The sequence below is a fragment of the Girardinichthys multiradiatus genome, chromosome X (assembly GCF_021462225.1).
Source record: "Girardinichthys multiradiatus isolate DD_20200921_A chromosome X, DD_fGirMul_XY1, whole genome shotgun sequence".
Lineage (NCBI taxonomy): Eukaryota > Metazoa > Chordata > Actinopteri > Cyprinodontiformes > Goodeidae > Girardinichthys > Girardinichthys multiradiatus.
The window spans coordinates 38149142-38170662 of record NC_061817.1 but is presented as its reverse complement, the minus strand read 5'-3'; the positions used below and the strand labels follow the sequence as shown (position 1 = coordinate 38170662).

The following is a 21521-nucleotide window of genomic DNA, read 5'->3' as shown; positions in this document are numbered from 1 at the left end:
AGGGCCGGAGGGGGTCTGGTTTGGGGACCAGTGGATTTCGTCTCTTCTTTTTGCGGATGACGTGGTCCTGCTGGCCCCCTCTAGCCAAGACCTACAGCATGCGCTGTGGCGGTTCGCAGCCGAGTGTGAAGCGGCTGGGATGAGGATCAGCTCCTCCAAGTCCGAGGCCATGATACTCGACCGGAAAAGGGTGGCTTGTCCTCTTCAGGTTGGAGGGGAGTCCCTGCCTCAAGTGGAGGAGTTTAAGTATCTCGGGGTCTTGTTCACGAGTGAGGGAAGAATGGAGCGGGAGATCGACAGACGGATCGGTGCGGCTGCCACAGTAATGGGGGCGCTGTGCCGGTCCATTGTGGTGAAGAGAGAGCTGAGCCGAAAAGCAAAGCTCTCAATTTACTGGTCGGTCTACGTTCCTACCCTCACCTATGGCCATGAACTTTGGGTCATGACCGAAAGAACGAGATCACGGATACAAGCGGCTGAAATGAGCTTCCTCCGTAGGGTGGCCGGTCACTCCCTTAGAGATAGGGTGAGGAGCTCGGCCATCCGGGAGGAGCTCGGAGTAGAGCCGCTGCTCCTCCACATCGAGAGGAGCCAGTTGAGGTGGCTCGGGCATCTATACCAGATGCCTCCTGGACGCCTTCCTCGAGAGGTGTTCCAGGCACATCCCACCAGGAGGAGGCCCAGGGGACGGCCCAGGACACACTGGAGGGACTATGTCTCTCGGCTGGCCTGGGAACGACTTGGGCTCCCCCCGGAAGAACTGGAGGAGGTGTCTGGAGAGAGGGACGTCTGGGCGTCTCTGCTGAGTCTGCTGCCCCCGCGACCCGGTCCTGGATAAGCGGAAGACGACGAACGAACGAACGATGTGCATTTATTTCTTCTAATATTTATTTATTTATATGTGTATTTATTTATTTATACATTTATATGTGTATTTATTTATTTACATATTTATTTTTCATTTTGTTATTTATGGTCCCTCATACTCTACATCATAACATTTTGCACAATATTCAAAATTTCATGTGGAGAAAATTCACCAATTTTTTATCTTTATAGAATTAGCATTTTTCACCAAAGTGAACTTTCCAAATGTTTAAGTCAACGGTATTTCCAACAAAATGTTAAAAGCCCCACAAAGTTGTTTCTAAAGTCTAACTTGGTCACATTGAACATTTTTTGAAATGCTTTGGGTGGCACTTAAACAACAACTCAGAGTTGGCGTGTGAATGCAGCATATCTGAGGAGTTTCAGTCTTTCCATGTTGACATTACTTTGAATGGCTTGCATCATTTTTTAAATGCAAGACAGTTGCATGAAAACCAGGGAACCATGAAAGTGTTTAGAAATAGGTTACAGTGTCAGCTTCCACCCAACAGAATATATGATTACAGAGTCTGGCTGAGTAAACAGGAATGACGCAGTCAGTTTATTATATGAAACATCATAAAACCACAAAACAAGCTGGATCAGGCTGGTTATTGTTTGCTTTGGTTTTATGGCCTAGCTGTGTGCAACACACTGATAAAAGAAGAAGAGAGAGATTTCTGGGGAGATGACAACATTTCCTGTATGCATAAAAGATAAATATAAACGGTGCATTTTTGGAATAAAAATGCTTTCACAGAAATTTAGAACAAAATGAGAAAAACAAGCAAATATGAATGCAACATTTATTATAGATACACATTATCATTTAAAACATTTTAACAGGGATCTTTTTACCACTCTGGATATTCTGGGATGTTTTAGTTCGACATTCTTTACTTACTTAAAGGGATAGTTCACTTTTTGCATAAGTGCTTTCTTCATGGAGGTCATGATCAGTAAATGTCCCGCCGAAACCTCGCTTAGCATACTATCTTGGTTGAATTATTCAGATATGCTGAGTAATTTTTAGATGGAAGAGTAATCCACTGTAACTACGTTGCATAACTCACTAACAGCATTAAATAACTTGTAAACAGCCGCTCCGTTCCATTCACCTCAGAAATGGATCTGGGAATAACGTCACAGATGTGTTGCAGCTGCAATATGGACTGCTGGGTTTTCATAATTGTTTTGCTCAGTAATAAGAGAATTTACTGTTGGTAATAAGAGCAGATAACAATATTTTTTCCTGCATTCATAACCTGAAAATAACACGCCTAAAAATTGATTCTGTACACTAAATTCAACCCATCTTCATTTACCAGGCAGCCATTTTCCAAATTTGAACTTCAAAATTTGACATTCGGCATACAGATAAAACGCATCCAAACCACCTAATGCATCACATACTCAGCAGTAAGAATTTACAAGTTCTGAAATGAAAAAGCTGTTCTGAAGTCGGAAATCCAATTTGGAAAGCCAAGGTCCCATCGACTAACCGTCAGTTGAATCCAGTATTCCTGCAGCACGTATAAAACTGGGAAAGTGGCAGAAATAAACTTAACTTGAATTTTTATAGTTTGTATGTGAAAGCACGTACATAGCTATGCTCTGGGGAACATATTTCTTTATGTATGCATATTTGACACTAAATGCTGAAAGGTGTCCAGTGCTGTCAAAGGCAAACAGTATCGTGGGTCTGGTTGCCTTACAGTGTTTGCAGCGGATTTGCTTTATAAAAGTTGTCAATTAGATATACTGTTGCACAGTGAAGTTTTTCGAATATATGTCAAACCATTTTGAAAAATACCCTCATAACCAGGTATGAACTTTCATGCATGGATAATGACGTAGTGTCTTTAAAAGGACCGTATGCAAATTTCTCCCGGTAATCACAGAACAGTCTGTTGTCTTGACAAAAAGACCTTTTTAACAGGAACATGTGGAATGGATGGAGGCCGGCTTCTTGGTGACACAGAAAAACAATGTAGTGAGGATTATTGCTACAAAGATCATTTATGCAGGAAACATGGAAGAGCTCTGTGAAGGTCGGCAGGTCTTTGCACCCTAAAAACAACTTTTACCACTAGCTAAACAGATGCTGAGTGGTAAGTCCTCCAACTACAGACTTGTTGACTGAGGTCTTGCTCAGCACCGCTGATTCTTTCACAGTGACTACACTTTATAGAGTCACTAAAACATCCACTAAAACAAGTTTCAAGGGGTTTTTCTGCTGTGGTCTTCCATGTTCTTCCAAGAGCTGGGGTGGAGATTAAAATCCATGTTCTGGCCATGAATTTTGGGATCGTTCACACTGTAAAACTGAATTAAATCACTTCAGATGTAGTTTGGAACTTGCACAAATATTTAATAAAATCTACGAAATGTGTGCCAAATTAAAAATTATTATTTTTATTTGTGCTTCGGAACATAAATTGTTTCGAACCTTACAATATTGCCTTGACTAAAGGATTAGAGCCTCTTTCACTACACATGCCTGTTAACAGGTGATTAGAAATCTGTTACTGTTAAAGTGAACAGAAAATATGAGCTATGAATAAATTGAAGCAAATTTGACTTAATTATTATAATGTTAAAACTCCATCAGAAAGTTCCTGGTAAAAAGTACTACTCGGGCCTGTTTCTGGGGAAAATTTCTACCCCGGTAGTTTGTTTGTATCCTGGTAAATGCTGCAGAAAAAAGAGGGGTCAATAATGGCCCCAGAAAAACACCCTGAAACCTGTAAAAGAGGGGCCGCGTTTTCCCGACTATCAGCGTAGCAGGGATTCAAGCCGGAGTGGGGTTTTACTTGACGCGCCTGAACGCAGCACGACCCCGCCCCCTCCGGTTCTTTGACGTCACTGGCGCCTGTCTCCTCACATGCACCGAGGAGTGCAGCAGCGGTTCTCCCCGCCCTCCTCCTCTCCTCCGGTCCAACCTCTCTGCCAGGGAGCCCCGGCGACAGACCGCCATCCAGCCGCCATCCACCGTGGTCACCTCCTCCTCCATCAGAGTCGCGGCCTCTTCTCTTCCACCTGCGTGGGTTGCTCCACGGGCCGGCCAGGGAGTTCTGATTTTTTTATTGCCGGGTTGGAGGACTCATTTTAATCTTTCTACTCCTGCTTCTATTCAAGTCAAATGGAGAAAATGGCCAGACCTCTTCCCTTAAACCCAACTTTCCTGCCGCCGACTCACGGCGTCCTGAAGTCCCTGCTGGAAAACCCGCTGAAGCTGCCGTTTCACCACGATGAAGGTACGCAGTTCTAAATGTGCGAAACTTAGTGCGCACTCAGGTGCACAGGCTGCTTGTTGGCGCACTTCAGACGCGGCCGTGGATTTGACAGATTAAGCAGACTAGAAGGACAGGGGTCAATCAAATTATGTAGAAGTGGTCGGTCTTTATAGTTTACGATCTTTGTTAAAAATTAAACACGATAAATGGATTGGCCAGGGAGCGACACAGCTAAGGAAATCAGAAAGCGCCGTGTTTTAGGAATAATGTTTAGAACTGGCAGCTTTGGCGTCATATTCAGCTGAAAGAAGCCAACAGGTGACTAAAACATGTACTTATTTTCTCAATGAACACATAAGAGTCCCGATATAACCGCGCTGGTGTTGTGACTGTGCTGTTTTTAGCTTGGAAGTTCTGTTTATACCCTTTAAACCCTGCTGTCTTCAAGTGGATTTATTAGTAGTACCGCTACTCATCGATAGAGGGCGTTTCTTTTATTTTGAAGCCTGTTTTAGGACGATGTGAATGGATGTTATTTGATATGAACGACATATAATGTTTACCGTTAAAGGGCCAGCCTGCAAATTTCTCACGGCTTGGTGAACAATTTTTAAAGCTTCAAGTGAAAGAGATATGGGTAGACGTTTTACAAATGAGCCTTAACAGCATCCATCCCACCTGCCTGTGCATCTCAATACATTAGAATATAATTGAAAAGGTTATAATGGTTAATTATAGCCGTGTTTTGGAGGGTAAGCCACAAAAGAAGCTGGCTGTTTACCGAGTCCAAGCATGATAATAGAAAGTTGAGTGGATGGAAAAAATGTGGTAGGAAAAGGTGCACAAACAACAGGGTTAACCAGAGCTTTGAGTGAATTGTAGTGCAAGTGGAGACTACAGACATATCTAGGACAGGGACTACAACCGACTACCACTGACCATATGCACTGTTGTCCATGTTCCAGTCAGGAGACCACTAGAAGCTGATAACAGTGTGTTCTTCTTCACAGAAACAAGTTGGATTTGGGATTTGTGAGAAATCTCCAACTTTAGAGTCACAATTCCAACCAGGAGCTTCTAGTTGATATTTCCTGGGTTCATACCCAGCCTTAAAAAGTTTGGAATGTCCCTTTAGTCAAGCTGCAGGTCTGGATAGGTGTGGAAAAATCGTTTCCAAAACGTTTTTATTTTGTAATTTTCTGGTAAAAATTTGTCAGAAAGTGGAATTTATATTTGAGCGACACGTGTTCTTGAGTGTGACGTTTTTGTATCGTAGATTTTAGGTAACTTACCTGGAACCCACAGATAAATCCACACAAAAAAGGATCATTTACAGCTTTATTGATGTCAAAACTACTTTATAATGATTTCAATACAAAATGCACTAAGACTGTCTTTTTTCAAATTTATACAAACAGAATAATGATGTCAAAGTTTAAAGAATAAATATTTAATGCAGGATAATTCAGTCCTGACCGTACAGGTCAAAGGTTAAATATCTTATTGATTTAAATTAGTCTAGATGGCAAAAAACCGAGCAAAACAACCCTTTATTACATTGATCAATTGGACCCAACCTTTTCTGTGAAACATAAGGATAATAAAACCCATCTGCTGCACAAACACCATCAAAAAACTGCTTAAAAAATTCAACTTTGGAATTTTGAAATAAAAATATGTAGGAACCTTGAATAAACCTTTCTCTGCACATCTGCTGGCTGGTTTCTCATCATCAGGAAGTCATCGTAACGCTGCTGCTGAACACCTGCTGAACACCTTAGCTCCTGGCAGTGAACGTCCAACAGGCTGCATGTACTACAGGCAGAATTTACATGCATGGCGCTGGTACCATAAGCTGGTACCAAGCAGTTCTTTGATATTGTGATGATGATTCAGAGCTGATAAACCGTGCAGCTGTGTTTGTCGTTTAGAACGTTCTTTGTCCACGTCGGGTTTCCAGAGCTTCTGGAGTGAAGCCTGCATGGAGAGGAGAAATGAGTCGTCTTTTCCCCTCATCATATTAGCTCCTGTCCTTCTAGATACACTGAGTTTAGGATGAAATCGGAGACATGTTACCATGTGTGTGCTTCTTTTCAGGGTTTGGGAAGGAGAAGGAGAAGAAGCTGGACGATGAGAGCAGCGCAGCCAGCCACCCACAGTCTGCTTTCCTCGGTCCGACTCTGTGGGACAAGACCCTGCCGTACGACGGCGACAACTTCCAGCTTGAATACATGGACCTGGAGGAGTTCCTGTCAGAAAACGGCATCCCGGCCAACACGGCTCAGAGCGAGCAGGCCGCGCAGGCGGCACAACCATCGCAGGTCCCCCTGCTGCAGGCCCCACCGCCCGCGTCGCCCACCCCCTCGGTGGTGGACCTCAGCAGCCGCGCCACCACGTCGGTCCACACGGCCATGCCGCCACAGACCTGCCTGCGCAGCCCCAGCACCGCAAGTAGGAAGCACATGCAGCCTGATGTGCACGGTGAGGCACACCTGCTCTCACACACGTGGGTGCTCACACGTTCTCGGTGCGGAGGTGGTGGAGATGCATGCTGCAGTCTGTCTGCTCAAACACAGAGAACCTTAAAGGGGACATGTTCTTAGTTCAGCGTGAAAATGAGCGAATCTCTTCCTGTTTAAACCTTCATTCCTGCTGTTACTGTAAAGACTTCAGCTCAGTTTTCCAGCTGAGAGCTGGACTGTGGAGCGTCACAGGCTGAACAGGCCCGGGTCCAAGTATGCAGCGGGTTGGGTCTCGCAGGGCTGTGATTGGCTGATGGAGGCCCGCCCCCACCCTGGTTTTTGTTTGTTTCAGTTTATTTGAGCTGGTTTTGTAAAGTTGTGCCTTGGGTTTGGACTGATAGAACCACATAAGGAACCTCCGGCGATATTCTGGAAACCTTTGAAACATCTCAGCTGGATTCACGCGTCTTAAAACCTCACAGAGACCCTGGGAGCCATCTAGTGTTTGGGTCATCAAATAAACCTTCTCGTAAGAGAAGATCTTCGTATGTTCAGAGCTGGCAACAACAAGGCATTTCTATCTGTTCTGAATTATTGAGTATTTTAAACATGGTGGCGCTGTTTTCTTCTGTGTGAGGTTTTACGTGCGTTCTAACACGTCTGCTGTAAATGAGAACTCGTGTCTCAATGAGACTTCCTGTATAAATAAAGGGTTAATAACAAAGATAACTGAAGTTCAGAAGGAGGTTTAAGCTGCAGCTTGATTCAGGAGGAGGTTTGTTGTTCCTCTCTGCTCTAAAGGGCTGCTGGCAGCAGATCAGATCATGAAAGATAAACAGATGGAGGGGTGCTCACCTGAAGGGGCGGGGTCCCAGTGATGGGCACTGAGTGCCTGATGGGGTTCTGACTCGGATATTTTCAGGTTAATTGAAACCTTTAAATGATGTCGGATCAGGCCCGGGTATCGTAGTTCAGCCGTGTTTGTGAGTTTTCAGGAGAAATCCCCCAGATCAGCATCGGTGTGATTGCAGCTGCTGAGTCGAGGATGTTTGAGGCTCATTTTGTTGGAGATGTTTGCTGCCGGTGGGCCAAGTCCTCCCAAACATTTCCTCTGGCGGCCTCTGCCTCGTCGCTGCAGGGTTAGGAAGGAAGAAACCCGGCCGAGGTTCTGTAAACAGCCTCGTCTTTAATGTGCTGAATGCCTCGCTAGCTGGGCTCATTTTACATTGTGTTTCAGAAATTCAGTTTTTAAAGAGAAAAAGCTTCGAGCTGCAAGGATGAAAACGAACAGCAGAAAATAAAATCATCTCATGAATTTAAAAATCGTTCAAATGATTTTAATGTTTCAAACGTTTGAAAAAGTAAAAAACACTGAAGGTAAACCGTCAGATAAATAACTGCATGAAATCATTTTAGAATTAGCGATATATTCTATCATTTAAATAACCTTAAAATAAAAGCATATTTTATATTACATATATGATTAGCCCATCATTGTTTCCATGTTGCAATTAATTTTAAACGACACAAAACATTTGGACAAGTTTTTACTTTAATTTAAAAATATCGGAAAAATGATCAATAAAATCAAATTATTATTATAATTATGGATTAATTAATTATATTAAATAACCGTAATCATTTACACTGTAAATGTGATTCATTAAAGAGACCAACAAAGTAAACGTCTGACCCCCCCCCCCCCCCTCCCAAAATGACTACAATTAACTATAAAATCAATATAATCTCACATTTTAATTGATTTTAGAATATTCCATGGCTAAGATATTAATTTGTAGACAGATTTCTGTGATCGCGGCGGCTTTGGTCCTCCGTATCCTGGTCTCTTTTGAAATTAAAGGTGAAAAAATCAGAGCTGTTTTGGGTCTTCAGCAGCCAGACTAACTAAACGTCTTCAGTCACGTATTACCTGCTGCAGTCGTTGATTCTCCTGCATTCCTGCTCTGGTTCTGTTTATTGGAATGATTTAGCCGATTTCCAACAGTCGGGTCCAGGAAGCCGTGCAGGCTGCAGCATCACAGTTTCAGCTCGGACCTTACAGGAACCGCTGCTCCTCTTTGACGTGCAGAGGTCAGAACTTTGCGTGCATGTGTGCTGGTTCTGTTTGAGTTTCTCTTTCTGCAAGTTTCACATCTACCTCTCATGTGAAGCGTGGCGTGCGAGGCCATGTGACGTGTGCCGCTGCCCCCTCCCATCTTTTCTCACCCACCCTCTCTGCTTCCCGTCCAGTCTTCCTCCCCTCCCCTCGCAGTACTCGGCTCAGACTAGGAGCCAGAGCACACGCTGTACCCTGCAGAGGTCACATGGACCCGGGTGTGCTCCAGTCACGTGTACTCGGTGTTGTTCCAGCTCAGCGACTTTGGACTTGTCTAACCAGCTCCACGGCCTCCACCGTCCACAGCAGCCGCAGCGCCTGGGAGCCTCTCTGCTCTGCAAGCAGGAGCAGCTGGCAGCTGTTGGAGCAGATAACACCATGGGTGTGTTGCATGGTGTTACTCTAGCCTGCACAGGTCGAGGGTCACCATCAGGACATTGACCCTGCTGTTCTCCTGGGAGGGGTTGAAGGGTGTAGGCAGGGTCGCAGAGTTTCAGAGATTCAAATGAGGAATATTTTACGTTGCACTCATTTTATCATTAAATGTCAGTCAGTTATTTTCTACCTCTTCTTCCATAGTGGGTCGCAGGGGAGCTGGTGTCTATCTCCAGCAGTCTATGGGTGAGAGGCGGGGGTCACCCTGGACAGGTCACCAGTCCATCACAGGGCAACACACAAACAACCAAGCACACACTATTAGATGACATTGAAAATATATTTTATTTTACATTATGTACATAATGATTAATGAGTTCCTATGATTATCAACACATTAAAAGTTAATACAAATATTTTTTTTATTTACATTTGCATTATTATGTTTTCTTCTTACAGTTGGAATACCAGTACAATAAATAAGTGCACCCTCCTCTGGGTGGACTTCATTCTAAGAACCAAACAGTTCTGCAGGTTCCTTCAGAGACTGTAGATCTGAACCCAATAGAACCATCAGGAAATGACCCGTTCATGCTTCAAGTCATGGGTCACTAGCCTTCATCGGATTTCTACTGAAGTCCAACCGGACTGCACTGCAGAACAATCAGTTTGGTGATGTGTTCACAGGCCAGAGCACAGTGGGAGTTTTCAGCTTTAATGCATTTAATGAACAGAGGCTGGTCAAATATTTCACTGTTTAACCAGCCGAGTGTTACTGGTGGACCACTGGATTTCTTTCAATAAAATCTTCTGTAGATATTTAAAATGGGCTCCATAGAGCTCTGAGAGCTACAGCGGTATTAGCTGTGGGTTAACATGCCAGCTGGTGAAATAAACAACCTTCATGGCTTTTTTTGATTATTGACAGTAAATGCTGCTCAACACCCCCACCCCCCAGCTCAGAGTTCAACAGTTCAACGACCGGCAGGCATGAAGATAACGCTCATAAAATGTCTGATGCAATGACTCAGTGTGACGTCAAACTGGATCCAGATTTAAATCTCTAAATCCATAAATTTCTACAGGTTGGTTGAGCTCAGTTCATTCCTGCTCTTCGGTCTGATCAGAACCGTTTGTCGCCAGGTGGTCAGATCTCCCTGAACGGGCCGGTGGTGCTCCGTTTCACTGTGAGATCAAAATGAGTCTTTTTCTCAGTTTGTTTGCTTCAGGAACGGGCCGGGTCGGCCCGTTTGTCTCTCTGCTTGCAGACGGATTATCTTTACGGTGGGAAACCATAAAACTCTTCTCTGGTTGGGTGTTTATGAACTCTAATAAATAGATTAGTGTTCGGTGCAGCAGAGTTGGTCTCGTGTCAGAAAATCTGAAGAATGCATCAATTTATTTGGAGTGAAGGTTTATAGTTGAAGCGTTTGTTTCCAAACCCAAAAACAGGTTTTTTTTATATATGTATTTTATTTCGCGGCACTAGTGGCCTTTATTTAGTTTCTTTCTCTAAGTAGGGAGACAGGAAATGGGGTGGAGCGGGGTGAAGACCTCCAGCAAACGACACAGGGCTGGGACTCGAACCTAAGACAACTGCGTCCAGGACTAACTACTGCGGTGAATGCCTTTCAAACCAAGAGCACCCATCCCTGTGTTGTGATAATTCTGCTACTTTTTGTCTTTCTGGTCCAGATTCTTGATCGTTTCAGTCGTTTTATTATTTTTTATTTAACAACACATTAAATGAGACGATGCCATTTATACTAACTCAGTCTCTGAGCTCTCCCAGCGGGCTCATGAAGGCAGAGGTTTGGTCCTTCTAACAGCTGTTGTCTCATCTGAGCATGCTCAGTTGATAACCAAGGAGGCCCGTCTGTGAGCAGCTCTGCAGCCTCTTGGCCGTCAAACAGCTGGAGGACAATTATTTGATCTTCAGTCCGAAGTTTCTTGAAAATATGAACAATTAAGGACAACAGCGCTGATGATGGAGGCCTTTCTGTCCTACCTGATAAAAGATCATCTACATCAGTCATTTTATACGTTGGCCAGTAGGACATTTCTAGACCACCGCCTCATATTCCCAACTGATTATTTTTCATTGATGGTTTTTTATTTATTTTATTGTGAGCTTGCTTACAGCTGATATTTAAATAAAAATGTCAAATATTTGCCCGGTTTATCAACAGGCTGATATCTCGTCTTTTCTCTAAATAATGACCCAATAACATGAAAAATCAGCTTTTATTTGCCGCTGTTAGTTAAATGTATCGGCCTTCCTGTGATGGACTGGCGACCAGTCCAGGGTGTCCCACCCAGTCACCCCCTGCGACCCTGACTGGGAATAAGCAGGTATGGACAAAGGAAGGATGGATTAAATGCATCACAACCTTGTTTTAGGAGCAGTCATCTGAAGATGTTTTATTGGTCCAAACTAACTTAGATCAGGTTTGGTCCTGAAATGCTGTGTTTCAGTGTAAAAAAATGTGAATTATTTAGTGCTTCCTCCAGATGCACACAGACGGTTCTCCTTCCAGCTCAGTCCAGCTGATCTCCTAGAGACCTTTCTGCATGCTCTCGTTGGCTCAGAGGTCAGCGGCTCTGACCGGCTGCCGCTCCTTAATGTGGGTCATGATGTTCGAGCCGCCAGCGGATCAACAGCTTATCTGGCAGCAGCACGTAGCGCCTCGGGTTCTTCAGGTTTTTGTTTCAGGCGAGGAATGCAGCTGCTGTGCACAAAGTGGGTTGGTCCTGTCGGAGTTGGTCCGGTTGGAATGATTCAGGGAGTTTTTGTTCGTTTTGGGCCTCCTCATAAACTCAGTCACCCTTCAGTGGTTTCAGCCTGCAGCTTCAGATCAATTAGAGACGTTTGGACAACAAGACCAGACCTGCTGCCCCCAGATCAGCTGATAGGAGCTGCTGATAGTCTGAAGATAAACCAGACACTTGGTGTTTGTTTCTGTTTAACACTTGTCTGATAGCACCACCTGCTGGTCGGAGGAGACAAAACAGGTCAAACATGGTAAATCAGACGAATCGTGGACCTCCTGTAAAGCAGATAGTGTTTGATGTTCTTCTACCTTTCTTCAATCTCATTCTCAGCACCGCCTTCAGCCAGAGACACTCCCAGTCCCATCGATCCGGAATCCATTCAGGTTCCGGTGACCTACGAGCCCGACCCTGCTGACTTGGCCCTGTCCAGCGTTCCCGGTCAGGAGATGTTCGACCCCAGGAAGTGCAAGTTCTCTGCCGAGGAGCTGAAGCCACAGCCAATGATCAAGAAAGCTCGGAAGGTCTTCATTCCTGAGGACCTGAAGGTGACGTTCTGCTATCAGTCTGTGGGTCGGGTGGGGTGGGGCCGAGCGGTGTGCGGGTTTTATTAACGTGTTTCATTAGGCATGAACTTAATATGGAAACCTGAATTCATCACAACAAAACAGAAAACTAAATGATTCATGTTTGCATTCAGGCGGATTAGTAGATTTTTATTCTGATGCAGCTGCAAAGTATTAACTTTAACTCCATCCATCCCTCCATCCATCCATCCCTCTATCCATATCTCCATCCATACCTCCCTCCATCCATATCTCCATCCATACCTCCCTCCATCCATATCTCCATCCATCCATCCCTCCATCCATATCTCCATCCATACCTCCCTCCATCCATATCTCCATCCATCCATCCCTCTATCCATATCTCCATCCATACCTCCATCCATCCCTCCATCCATATATCCATCCATCCCTCCATCCATCCCTCCATCCATATCTCCATCCATACCTCCATCCATCCCTCCCTCCATCCATCCCTCCATCCATCCATCCATCCATCCCTCCATCCATATATCCATCCATACCTCCCTCCATCCATATCTCCATCCATACCTCCCTCCATCCATATCTCCATCCATCCATCCCTCTATCCATATCTCCATCCATACCTCCATCCATCCCTCCATCCATATATCCATCCATCCCTCCATCCATCCCTCCATCCATATCTCCATCCATACCTCCATCCATCCCTCCCTCCATCCATCCCTCCATCCATCCATCCATCCATCCCTCCATCCATATATCCATCCATCCCTCCATCCATCCCTCCATCCATATCTCCATCCATACCTCCATCCATCCCTCCCTCCATCCATCCCTCTATCCATATCTCCATCCATACCTCCCTCCCTCCATCCATCCCTCCATCCATATCTCCATCCATACCTCCATCCATCCCTCCATCCATATCTCCATCCCTCCCTCCATCCATCCCTCCCTCCATCCATCCATCCATCCCTCCATCCATATCTCCATCCCTCCATCCATACCTCCCCCCATCCCTCCATCCATCCATCCCTCTATCCATATCTCCATCCATACCTCCATCCATCCCTCCATCCATATATCCATCCATCCCTCCATCCATCCCTCCATCCATATCTCCATCCATACCTCCATCCATCCCTCCCTCCATCCATCCCTCTATCCATATCTCCATCCATACCTCCCTCCCTCCATCCATCCCTCCATCCATATCTCCATCCATACCTCCATCCATCCCTCCATCCATATCTCCATCCCTCCCTCCATCCATCCCTCCCTCCATCCATCCATCCATCCCTCCATCCATATCTCCATCCCTCCATCCATACCTCCCCCCATCCCTCCATCCATCCATCCCTCCATCCATATCTCCATCCATCCATCCATCCCTCCATCCATATCTCCATCCCTCCATCCATACCTCCCCCCATCCCTCCATCCATCCATCCCTCCATCCATATCTCCATCCCTCCATCCATCCCTCCATCCATCCCTCCCTCCCTCCATCCATCCCTCCCTCCCTCCATCCATCCCTCCATCCATATCTCCATCCCTCCATCCATATCTCCATCCATACCTCCATCCCTCCATCCATATCTCCATCCCTCCATCCATATCTCCATCCCTCCATCCATACCTCCATCCCTCCATCCATATCTCCATCCCTCCATCCATATCTCCATCCCTCCGTCCATATCTCCATCCATCCATCCATATCTCCATCCATCTCTCCCTCCATCCATCCATATCTCCATCCCTCCATCCATATCTCCATCCCTCCATCCATACCTGCATCCATCCCTCCATCCATATCTCCATCCCTCCATCCATATCTCCATCCCTCCATCCATATCTCCATCCCTCCATCCATATCTCCATCCATATCTCCATCCCTCCATCCATATCTCCATCCCTCCATCCATATCTCCATCCCTCCATCCATCCCTCCATCCATCCCTCCCTCCCTCCATCCATCCCTCCCTCCCTCCCTCCATCCATCCCTCCATCCATATCTCCATCCCTCCATCCATACCTCCATCCATCCCTCCCTCCCTCCATCCATCCCTCCCTCCCTCCATCCATCCCTCCATCCATATCTCCATCCCTCCATCCATATCTCCATCCCTCCATCCATACCTCCATCCCTCCATCCATATCTCCATCCCTCCATCCATATCTCCATCCCTCCATCCATACCTCCATCCCTCCATCCATATCTCCATCCCTCCATCCATATCTCCATCCCTCCGTCCATATCTCCATCCATCCATCCATATCTCCATCCATCCCTCCCTCCATCCATCCATATCTCCATCCCTCCATCCCTCCATCCCTCCATCCATATCTCCATCCCTCCATCCATATCTCCATCCCTCCATCCATATCTCCATCCCTCCATCCATATCTCCATCCCTCCATCCATATCTCCATCCCTCCATCCATACCTCCATCCCTCCATCCATATCTCCATCCCTCCATCCATATCTCCATCCATCCATCCATATCTCCATCCATCCATCCATATCTCCATCCATCCCTCCCTCCATCCATCCATATCTCCATCCCTCCATCCATATCTCCATCCCTCCATCCATATCTCCATCCATCCATCCATATCTCCATCCATCCATCCATATCTCCATCCATCCCTCCCTCCATCCATCCATATCTCCATCCCTCCATCCATATCTCCATCCCTCCATCCATATCTCCATCCCTCCATCCATATCTCCATCCCTCCATCCATATCTCCATCCCTCCATCCATATCTCCATCCCTCCATCCATATCTCCATCCCTCCATCCATCCCTCCATCCATATCTCCATCCCTCCATCCATACCTCCATCCATCCCTCCCTCCCTCCATCCATCCCTCCCTCCCTCCATCCATCCCTCCATCCATATCTCCATCCCTCCATCCATATCTCCATCCCTCCATCCATATCTCCATCCCTCCATCCATATCTCCATCCCTCCATCCATACCTCCATCCCTCCATCCATATCTCCATCCCTCCATCCATATCTCCATCCCTCCATCCATACCTCCATCCCTCCATCCATATCTCCATCCCTCCATCCATATCTCCATCCCTCCATCCATATCTCCATCCCTCCATCCATATCTCCATCCCTCCATCCATACCTCCATCCCTCCATCCATATCTCCATCCCTCCATCCATATCTCCATCCCTCCATCCATACCTCCATCCCTCCATCCATATCTCCATCCCTCCATCCATATCTCCATCCCTCCATCCATACCTCCATCCCTCCATCCATATCTCCATCCCTCCATCCATATCTCCATCCCTCCGTCCATATCTCCATCCATCCATCCATATCTCCATCCATCCCTCCCTCCATCCATCCATATCTCCATCCCTCCATCCATATCTCCATCCCTCCATCCATACCTGCATCCATCCCTCCATCCCTCCATCCATATCTCCATCCCTCCATCCATATCTCCATCCCTCCATCCATATCTCCATCCCTCCATCCATATCTCCATCCCTCCATCCATATCTCCATCCCTCCATCCATACCTCCATCCCTCCATCCATATCTCCATCCCTCCATCCATATCTCCATCCATCCATCCATATCTCCATCCATCCCTCCCTCCATCCATCCATATCTCCATCCCTCCATCCATATCTCCATCCCTCCATCCATACCTGCATCCATCCCTCCATCCCTCCATCCATATCTCCATCCCTCCATCCATATCTCCATCCCTCCATCCATATCTCCATCCCTCCATCCATATCTCCATCCCTCCATCCATATCTCCATCCCTCCATCCATATCTCCATCCCTCCATCCATATCTCCATCCCTCCATCCATCCCTCCATCCATCCCTCCCTCCCTCCATCCATCCCTCCCTCCCTCCCTCCCTCCATCCATCCCTCCATCCATATCTCCATCCCTCCATCCATACCTCCATCCATCCCTCCCTCCCTCCATCCATCCCTCCCTCCCTCCATCCATCCCTCCATCCATATCTCCATCCCTCCATCCATATCTCCATCCCTCCATCCATATCTCCATCCCTCCATCCATACCTCCATCCCTCCATCCATATCTCCATCCCTCCATCCATATCTCCATCCCTCCATCCATACCTCCATCCCTCCATCCATATCTCCATCCCTCCATCCATATCTCCATCCCTCCATCCATATCTCCATCCCTCCATCCATATCTCCATCCCTCCATCCATACCTCCATCCATCCCTCCCTCCCTCCATCCATCCCTCCCTCCCTCCATCCATCCCTCCATCCATATCTCCATCCCTCCATCCATATCTCCATCCCTCCATCCATATCTCCATCCCTCCATCCATACCTCCATCCCTCCATCCATATCTCCATCCCTCCATCCATATCTCCATCCCTCCATCCATACCTCCATCCCTCCATCCATATCTCCATCCCTCCATCCATATCTCCATCCCTCCATCCATATCTCCATCCCTCCATCCATATCTCCATCCCTCCATCCATATCTCCATCCCTCCAGACTGGATGGAATTTCATAAAATAATTTTTTTAATTATCTAAAAGGGCTGCACGGTGGTGCAGTCGGTAGCACTGTTGCCTTGCAGCAAGAAGGTCCTGGGTTCATTTCCCGGCCTGGGGTCTTTCTGCATGGAGTTTGCATGTTCTCCCCGTGCATGCGTGGGTTCTCACCAGGTACTCCGGCTTCCTCCCACAGTCCAAAGACATGCCTGTTAGGTTAATTGGTTAATCTAAAATTGCCCTTAGGTGTGTGAATGAGTGTGTGCGTGGTTGTGTGTTGCCCTGCGATGGACTGGACTTTGGTTTTTAAACTGGATCTCATCTACATTTCCACACAAGGTTTGGGAATTCCTAATTTTGGGGATTTCAACTAATGAAATGAAGACATCGCAGATCCAAACAAGCAGGGCTTTAAAAAATCTCAATTTAGTTCAGGATAATCCCGTCCAGATATAATCTGAAAGTTGGTCCAGATCCCAAAAACACAGTAAAAGATCCCTTTACCTCAATGAGTCGGGAGCCACCCTCACTCCCCAACGACTTGACATGCAAGTTGGGTCGGGTTACCCTAAAACAACCGAATGGGGTGATGGCGCCCTGGGCAGTGAGCCACATACACCATGTCTAAAACTGGCACCGGAAACAACTGATCATGTATGAAATGAGCTTGGCACCTTGTCCTGGTTCTAATTTTGGTTCTACTGGAGATGATGATGACCCAGGTTTGACAGTTAAATGCCTCCCTCTGATTTTACCATCTCATATAAACAGAACCAGCAACAGCGTGGTTCTTTTTTCTGACTTGGGTTGTGATCCAGAAGGAAACATTTATGCATGCACAGTCAGTACGGTACAAAGTGAAACACACGTTGCAGAACCCGTTCCCCAGAAAAGAAATTTAGCCATTCTGCGTGAGACCAAACTGAGATTTAATAAAAATATATAAACTTGTAATTTAAAACTTGTCTTTTTGTTCCAACTGCAGATTTCAGTGCATTTTACAGAGATCTCGTGTGACAGAACAACAGAAAGTAGTTCCTCTGAGAACATCAATTTTACAGTTTCTCAGTTGGATTTAGGTTCGGACTTTGACTAGGCCCTTCTACCACATGAATCTGTTTTTAGCTAACACTGACCCATACATGATGGTGCTGATGAAGCTGTAGAAACAGAAAAACAACCATATTTGCCTTCAAAATAAAACCATGGTCTTTATTGTTTAATTCTGGACTTTCTGTGGACCACCGCGGGCCAGGTTAAAGGTCCGGATGTGCTGTAAAACGCCATTGTCTGCTACAGGTTAATGTGGATATGATGCAGAATAAAAACTTTGTTCATTAACCCGCATTTTCGTCTCTGCAGGACGATAAGTACTGGGCCCGGCGCAGAAAGAACAACGTGGCGGCCAAGCGCTCGCGGGACGCCCGGCGCCTGAAGGAGAACCAGATCGCCATCCGGGCCGGCTTTCTGGAGAAGGAGAACGCCGCTCTCCGGGTTGAGGTGGCAGACTTGAGGAAAGAGTTGGGCTGCTGCAAGAACATTGTGGCTAAATATGAGGCGCGACACGGGCCCCTGTAACACCCCCCACATATCCCCGGCCCGTGAACCCCTTCAAGCAGATAACCACTCTGCTCCCAGAACCTCCACCACCCTTCCAGTTTGAAAGACAATGCGTCTCCTCCTTCTCCAACACACACCTGTATGATTATGGTATTTTATCCTAAGCTTCATCTCATCTGCTCCTCTGGTTTCTGTACTCACTGTCTGACTAAATATACACAGATGAATATATATATTTACACGTGCATCCCCCTAGACGCCATATTGTTTGTTCACTTTCATACCGGTTTTTATACATAAGATCAGGACTGAAAACCTTCAGTCTGATGTGTCCTCTCACCTGCTTCACGTTTCTACCCTTTATAGGACTCCTGAAGCCTCTTTAATGCCGTATTTTGACGTTTTGATAGGACTTAAATGTTTCTCCTGTGCAGTCTAGGAATTTTTTTCCTTTGTTTAATCTTATGTTATTTTTTCATGAGCAATAATTTTAAACATGTCTCCCTCCCATTCATTAACTTCTGCACTAACAAGCATCACACAATCGGATCTGGTGCAACATTTCCACTCACTTAAAGGAAATTCCTCATATTTATCTCCCTTTTAGTTCTCAGATGGAAGATTGTTGTTTTTATATCTATAAATAAATATATATATTCTGTTAATATAATTGTTAGTATCATTATTACTCCTATAGCTGTCATTTAGCCTCCTTGTTTTCGGCTTAAAGCATGATTTATCTCACAGAAGCTGTTTGAATTATTGTTTTCTTTCTAATTGGAGTAGTTGTTGATAATTCTTTGGCATGATTAGTCCAAGTGTTTTTATTTTAGGAACTGATGCAGATGTCTGTCTGTAGTGTCTCTGTGTTTGCCTTCTTTTCAAAGATGGATGTTTGAATGTAGAAGAGAAAAAAGGTTGGATGGTGTTGTCCAATACTGTGGTTAACCCAATCAGTTTGCTTCCTGCAGACCAAAACATTATATTGTATATAGGCACAGGTCCAGAGAATTATTAAAAAGGCGTGTTTAGTAAAATAAATAAATATAGAGGTATTTTGATATTTTATTTGCAGGAATGGGAAGGAAACTCAGCAGAACCCCAAATTTTGTGGGCATTATTGTAATCATCATCAACTTTATTATGATCTCAACACTCCTTCTTATGTTGATGCCACTTTCAGGCCTCATGTTCACCAATGTTCACCAAACTCAAAAGGAAAAAGGCACGCAGCCCGAAACCTAATGGCTCTGCTTTATTTCAGCGTTTTATTTCACCCTTTTATTGTTTTTTGTGCAGCTTCTTTTCTGATTGGATGGGATGACGTTACTATGACGGAAGGGAAATCTATAGGTGGATCTTGCTGCTGCTCTGTGATTTTTAAAAAATTTTTTATGCCCATGGAGTTGTAGCGTGTCCCTGAACCCGAGTGATGAACACTGGAAGACTTGTTGTTGTTGCTGTTTTATTAATAAGCTTACATTGGAGTCCCTTCATGTTAACCGGGCTTATGAGTCAAGTTGTAAGCAGCCGAACTGTCTATTCTTCAGTCTAACAGGAGAAAGGTTGCGATTTATGTTTCACAACGCTGATTAGGATGTTTTCAGGTTAAGTATAGAAGTCCGGAGGTGCCAAAATTATTGCATGTTTCTGCATATACATGAAAATCAAAATTTTTCAAATCTCTGCAATTTGCTTTAACTGTCCTGCAATCCATCCTGACCCGTTTTAGACAAATTCCTTTTGAACGTCTGTAGTCTCAGTGCAGCTCAGGGGGTGTATGTATGCCACTAATGCCGGTTGATTCATATTCTGCACATACCAAAGATTGTAGTGGAAGCATTTTCTTGCCATCTAGTGGTCAGGGTTATGCCCAGTTACTGTCACAAATCTGCAACTTAATACAAGATTTTATATATTGATAAATAAACCAGCTCTGCTTAATTTAACATCTGGTTGATTGGTTGACGTTTTTTTTATATTTGGCATGTCTGGACTTCCATATTTGCCTCCTGATCTAGGGTCTGCGGTATCTTTAATATATTGTTCTTTTAAAGGTTGGTAACAACATCCTGAAAACTCATATTCTAGTCTGAGACTTAGGAATGTTGATCCAATCCAAAGGTGTGTGGGATAATAAATGATAATTTTTTTAACCCAGAGTTATCAGCTGTCACTGATGCGCTTTAGAGGCTGCTTTCCGTCAGCACAGATACACTCGAGTAGACCAAAAAAAAGCCTCAAACCTCCAGAGCATCGTTTTATTTCTTATAACTACACAGGAAAAAGCCAATAATGAATCCATATCTCAAACTTACTTCACTTGTGGAGTGATCTCACTACCTCACCTGGAAATATGAACCATAATTGTGAGTCTGTTCCAGTGCCTTTAATTGACTGACTGTTTCCTGGTCTCTCAGCAGTGTAGACTTGTTATCCCAGCACCACCCTGATGACTTCAAAACTGCACCGAAGGGCTTCTTGGTGCATTCAAACCTCTATATTTACAGATACTCGTTATTTTGGACTTGCAGCAGATTTGTAACCATTGTATTCAAGGCAACACCAACAGACTGTTTCAGAGTGTATTTAACGTGCAGCATTAAGGAGTATTACATCATTTATTTGTGCTGTTCAGCTGTCAGCCTCTCTGTCTGTAATTTCTAGTGTCTAATAAAAATCCTTGTTCTTTTCTGTTGTGTTTTCTTTCTGTGCACATAAAGTCTCTTCATCAAGCATAAACATATTGCTAGAAAAAAATCATTTCTAATATTTGAAGCTTTTTTAAAAGTAATTTTTCATATTTGATCCGTTTTCTACAGTTTTAATTTCAGGTTATGTACACGTTCTAGTGGTTTCAGAAGGCCACACTCAAACCTTTTAGGATTTTTTGTATAAAGTTTTCATTGCAATTCCAAAGTAAAGATCTGGGCCTGTATTCACGAAGAATCCTAAGACTAAAAGAAGCTCCAGAGGAGAGATATTGTCCTAAAATGAACAACAGTGAATGAATAAAATGCTTACAGATGCATTGGTACAGGGATCCACCCCCTAAAC

The 21521-nt window shown here is 45.0% G+C and overlaps 1 protein-coding gene and 1 long non-coding RNA gene across 2 annotated transcripts; one reads left to right on the top strand and one right to left on the bottom strand.

The window, feature by feature from the left end:
* Positions 1-3761: 3761 nt before the first annotated feature.
* Positions 3762-21156, top strand: LOC124862669 (hepatic leukemia factor-like). Its single transcript, XM_047356724.1, has 4 exons — positions 3762-4124; positions 6201-6584; positions 12159-12373; positions 18267-21156. Exons 1-4 carry the CDS (start codon positions 4010-4012, stop codon positions 18480-18482), a joined length of 930 nt encoding a protein of 309 aa, XP_047212680.1. The 5' UTR covers positions 3762-4009; the 3' UTR covers positions 18483-21156.
* Positions 5428-6317, bottom strand: LOC124862670. The gene is made up of 2 exons (XR_007036977.1): positions 6180-6317; positions 5428-6080 (listed from the first exon to the last, which is right to left on the bottom strand). It is a non-coding gene; the product is annotated as an uncharacterized LOC124862670 (long non-coding RNA).
* Positions 21157-21521: the final 365 nt, after the last annotated feature.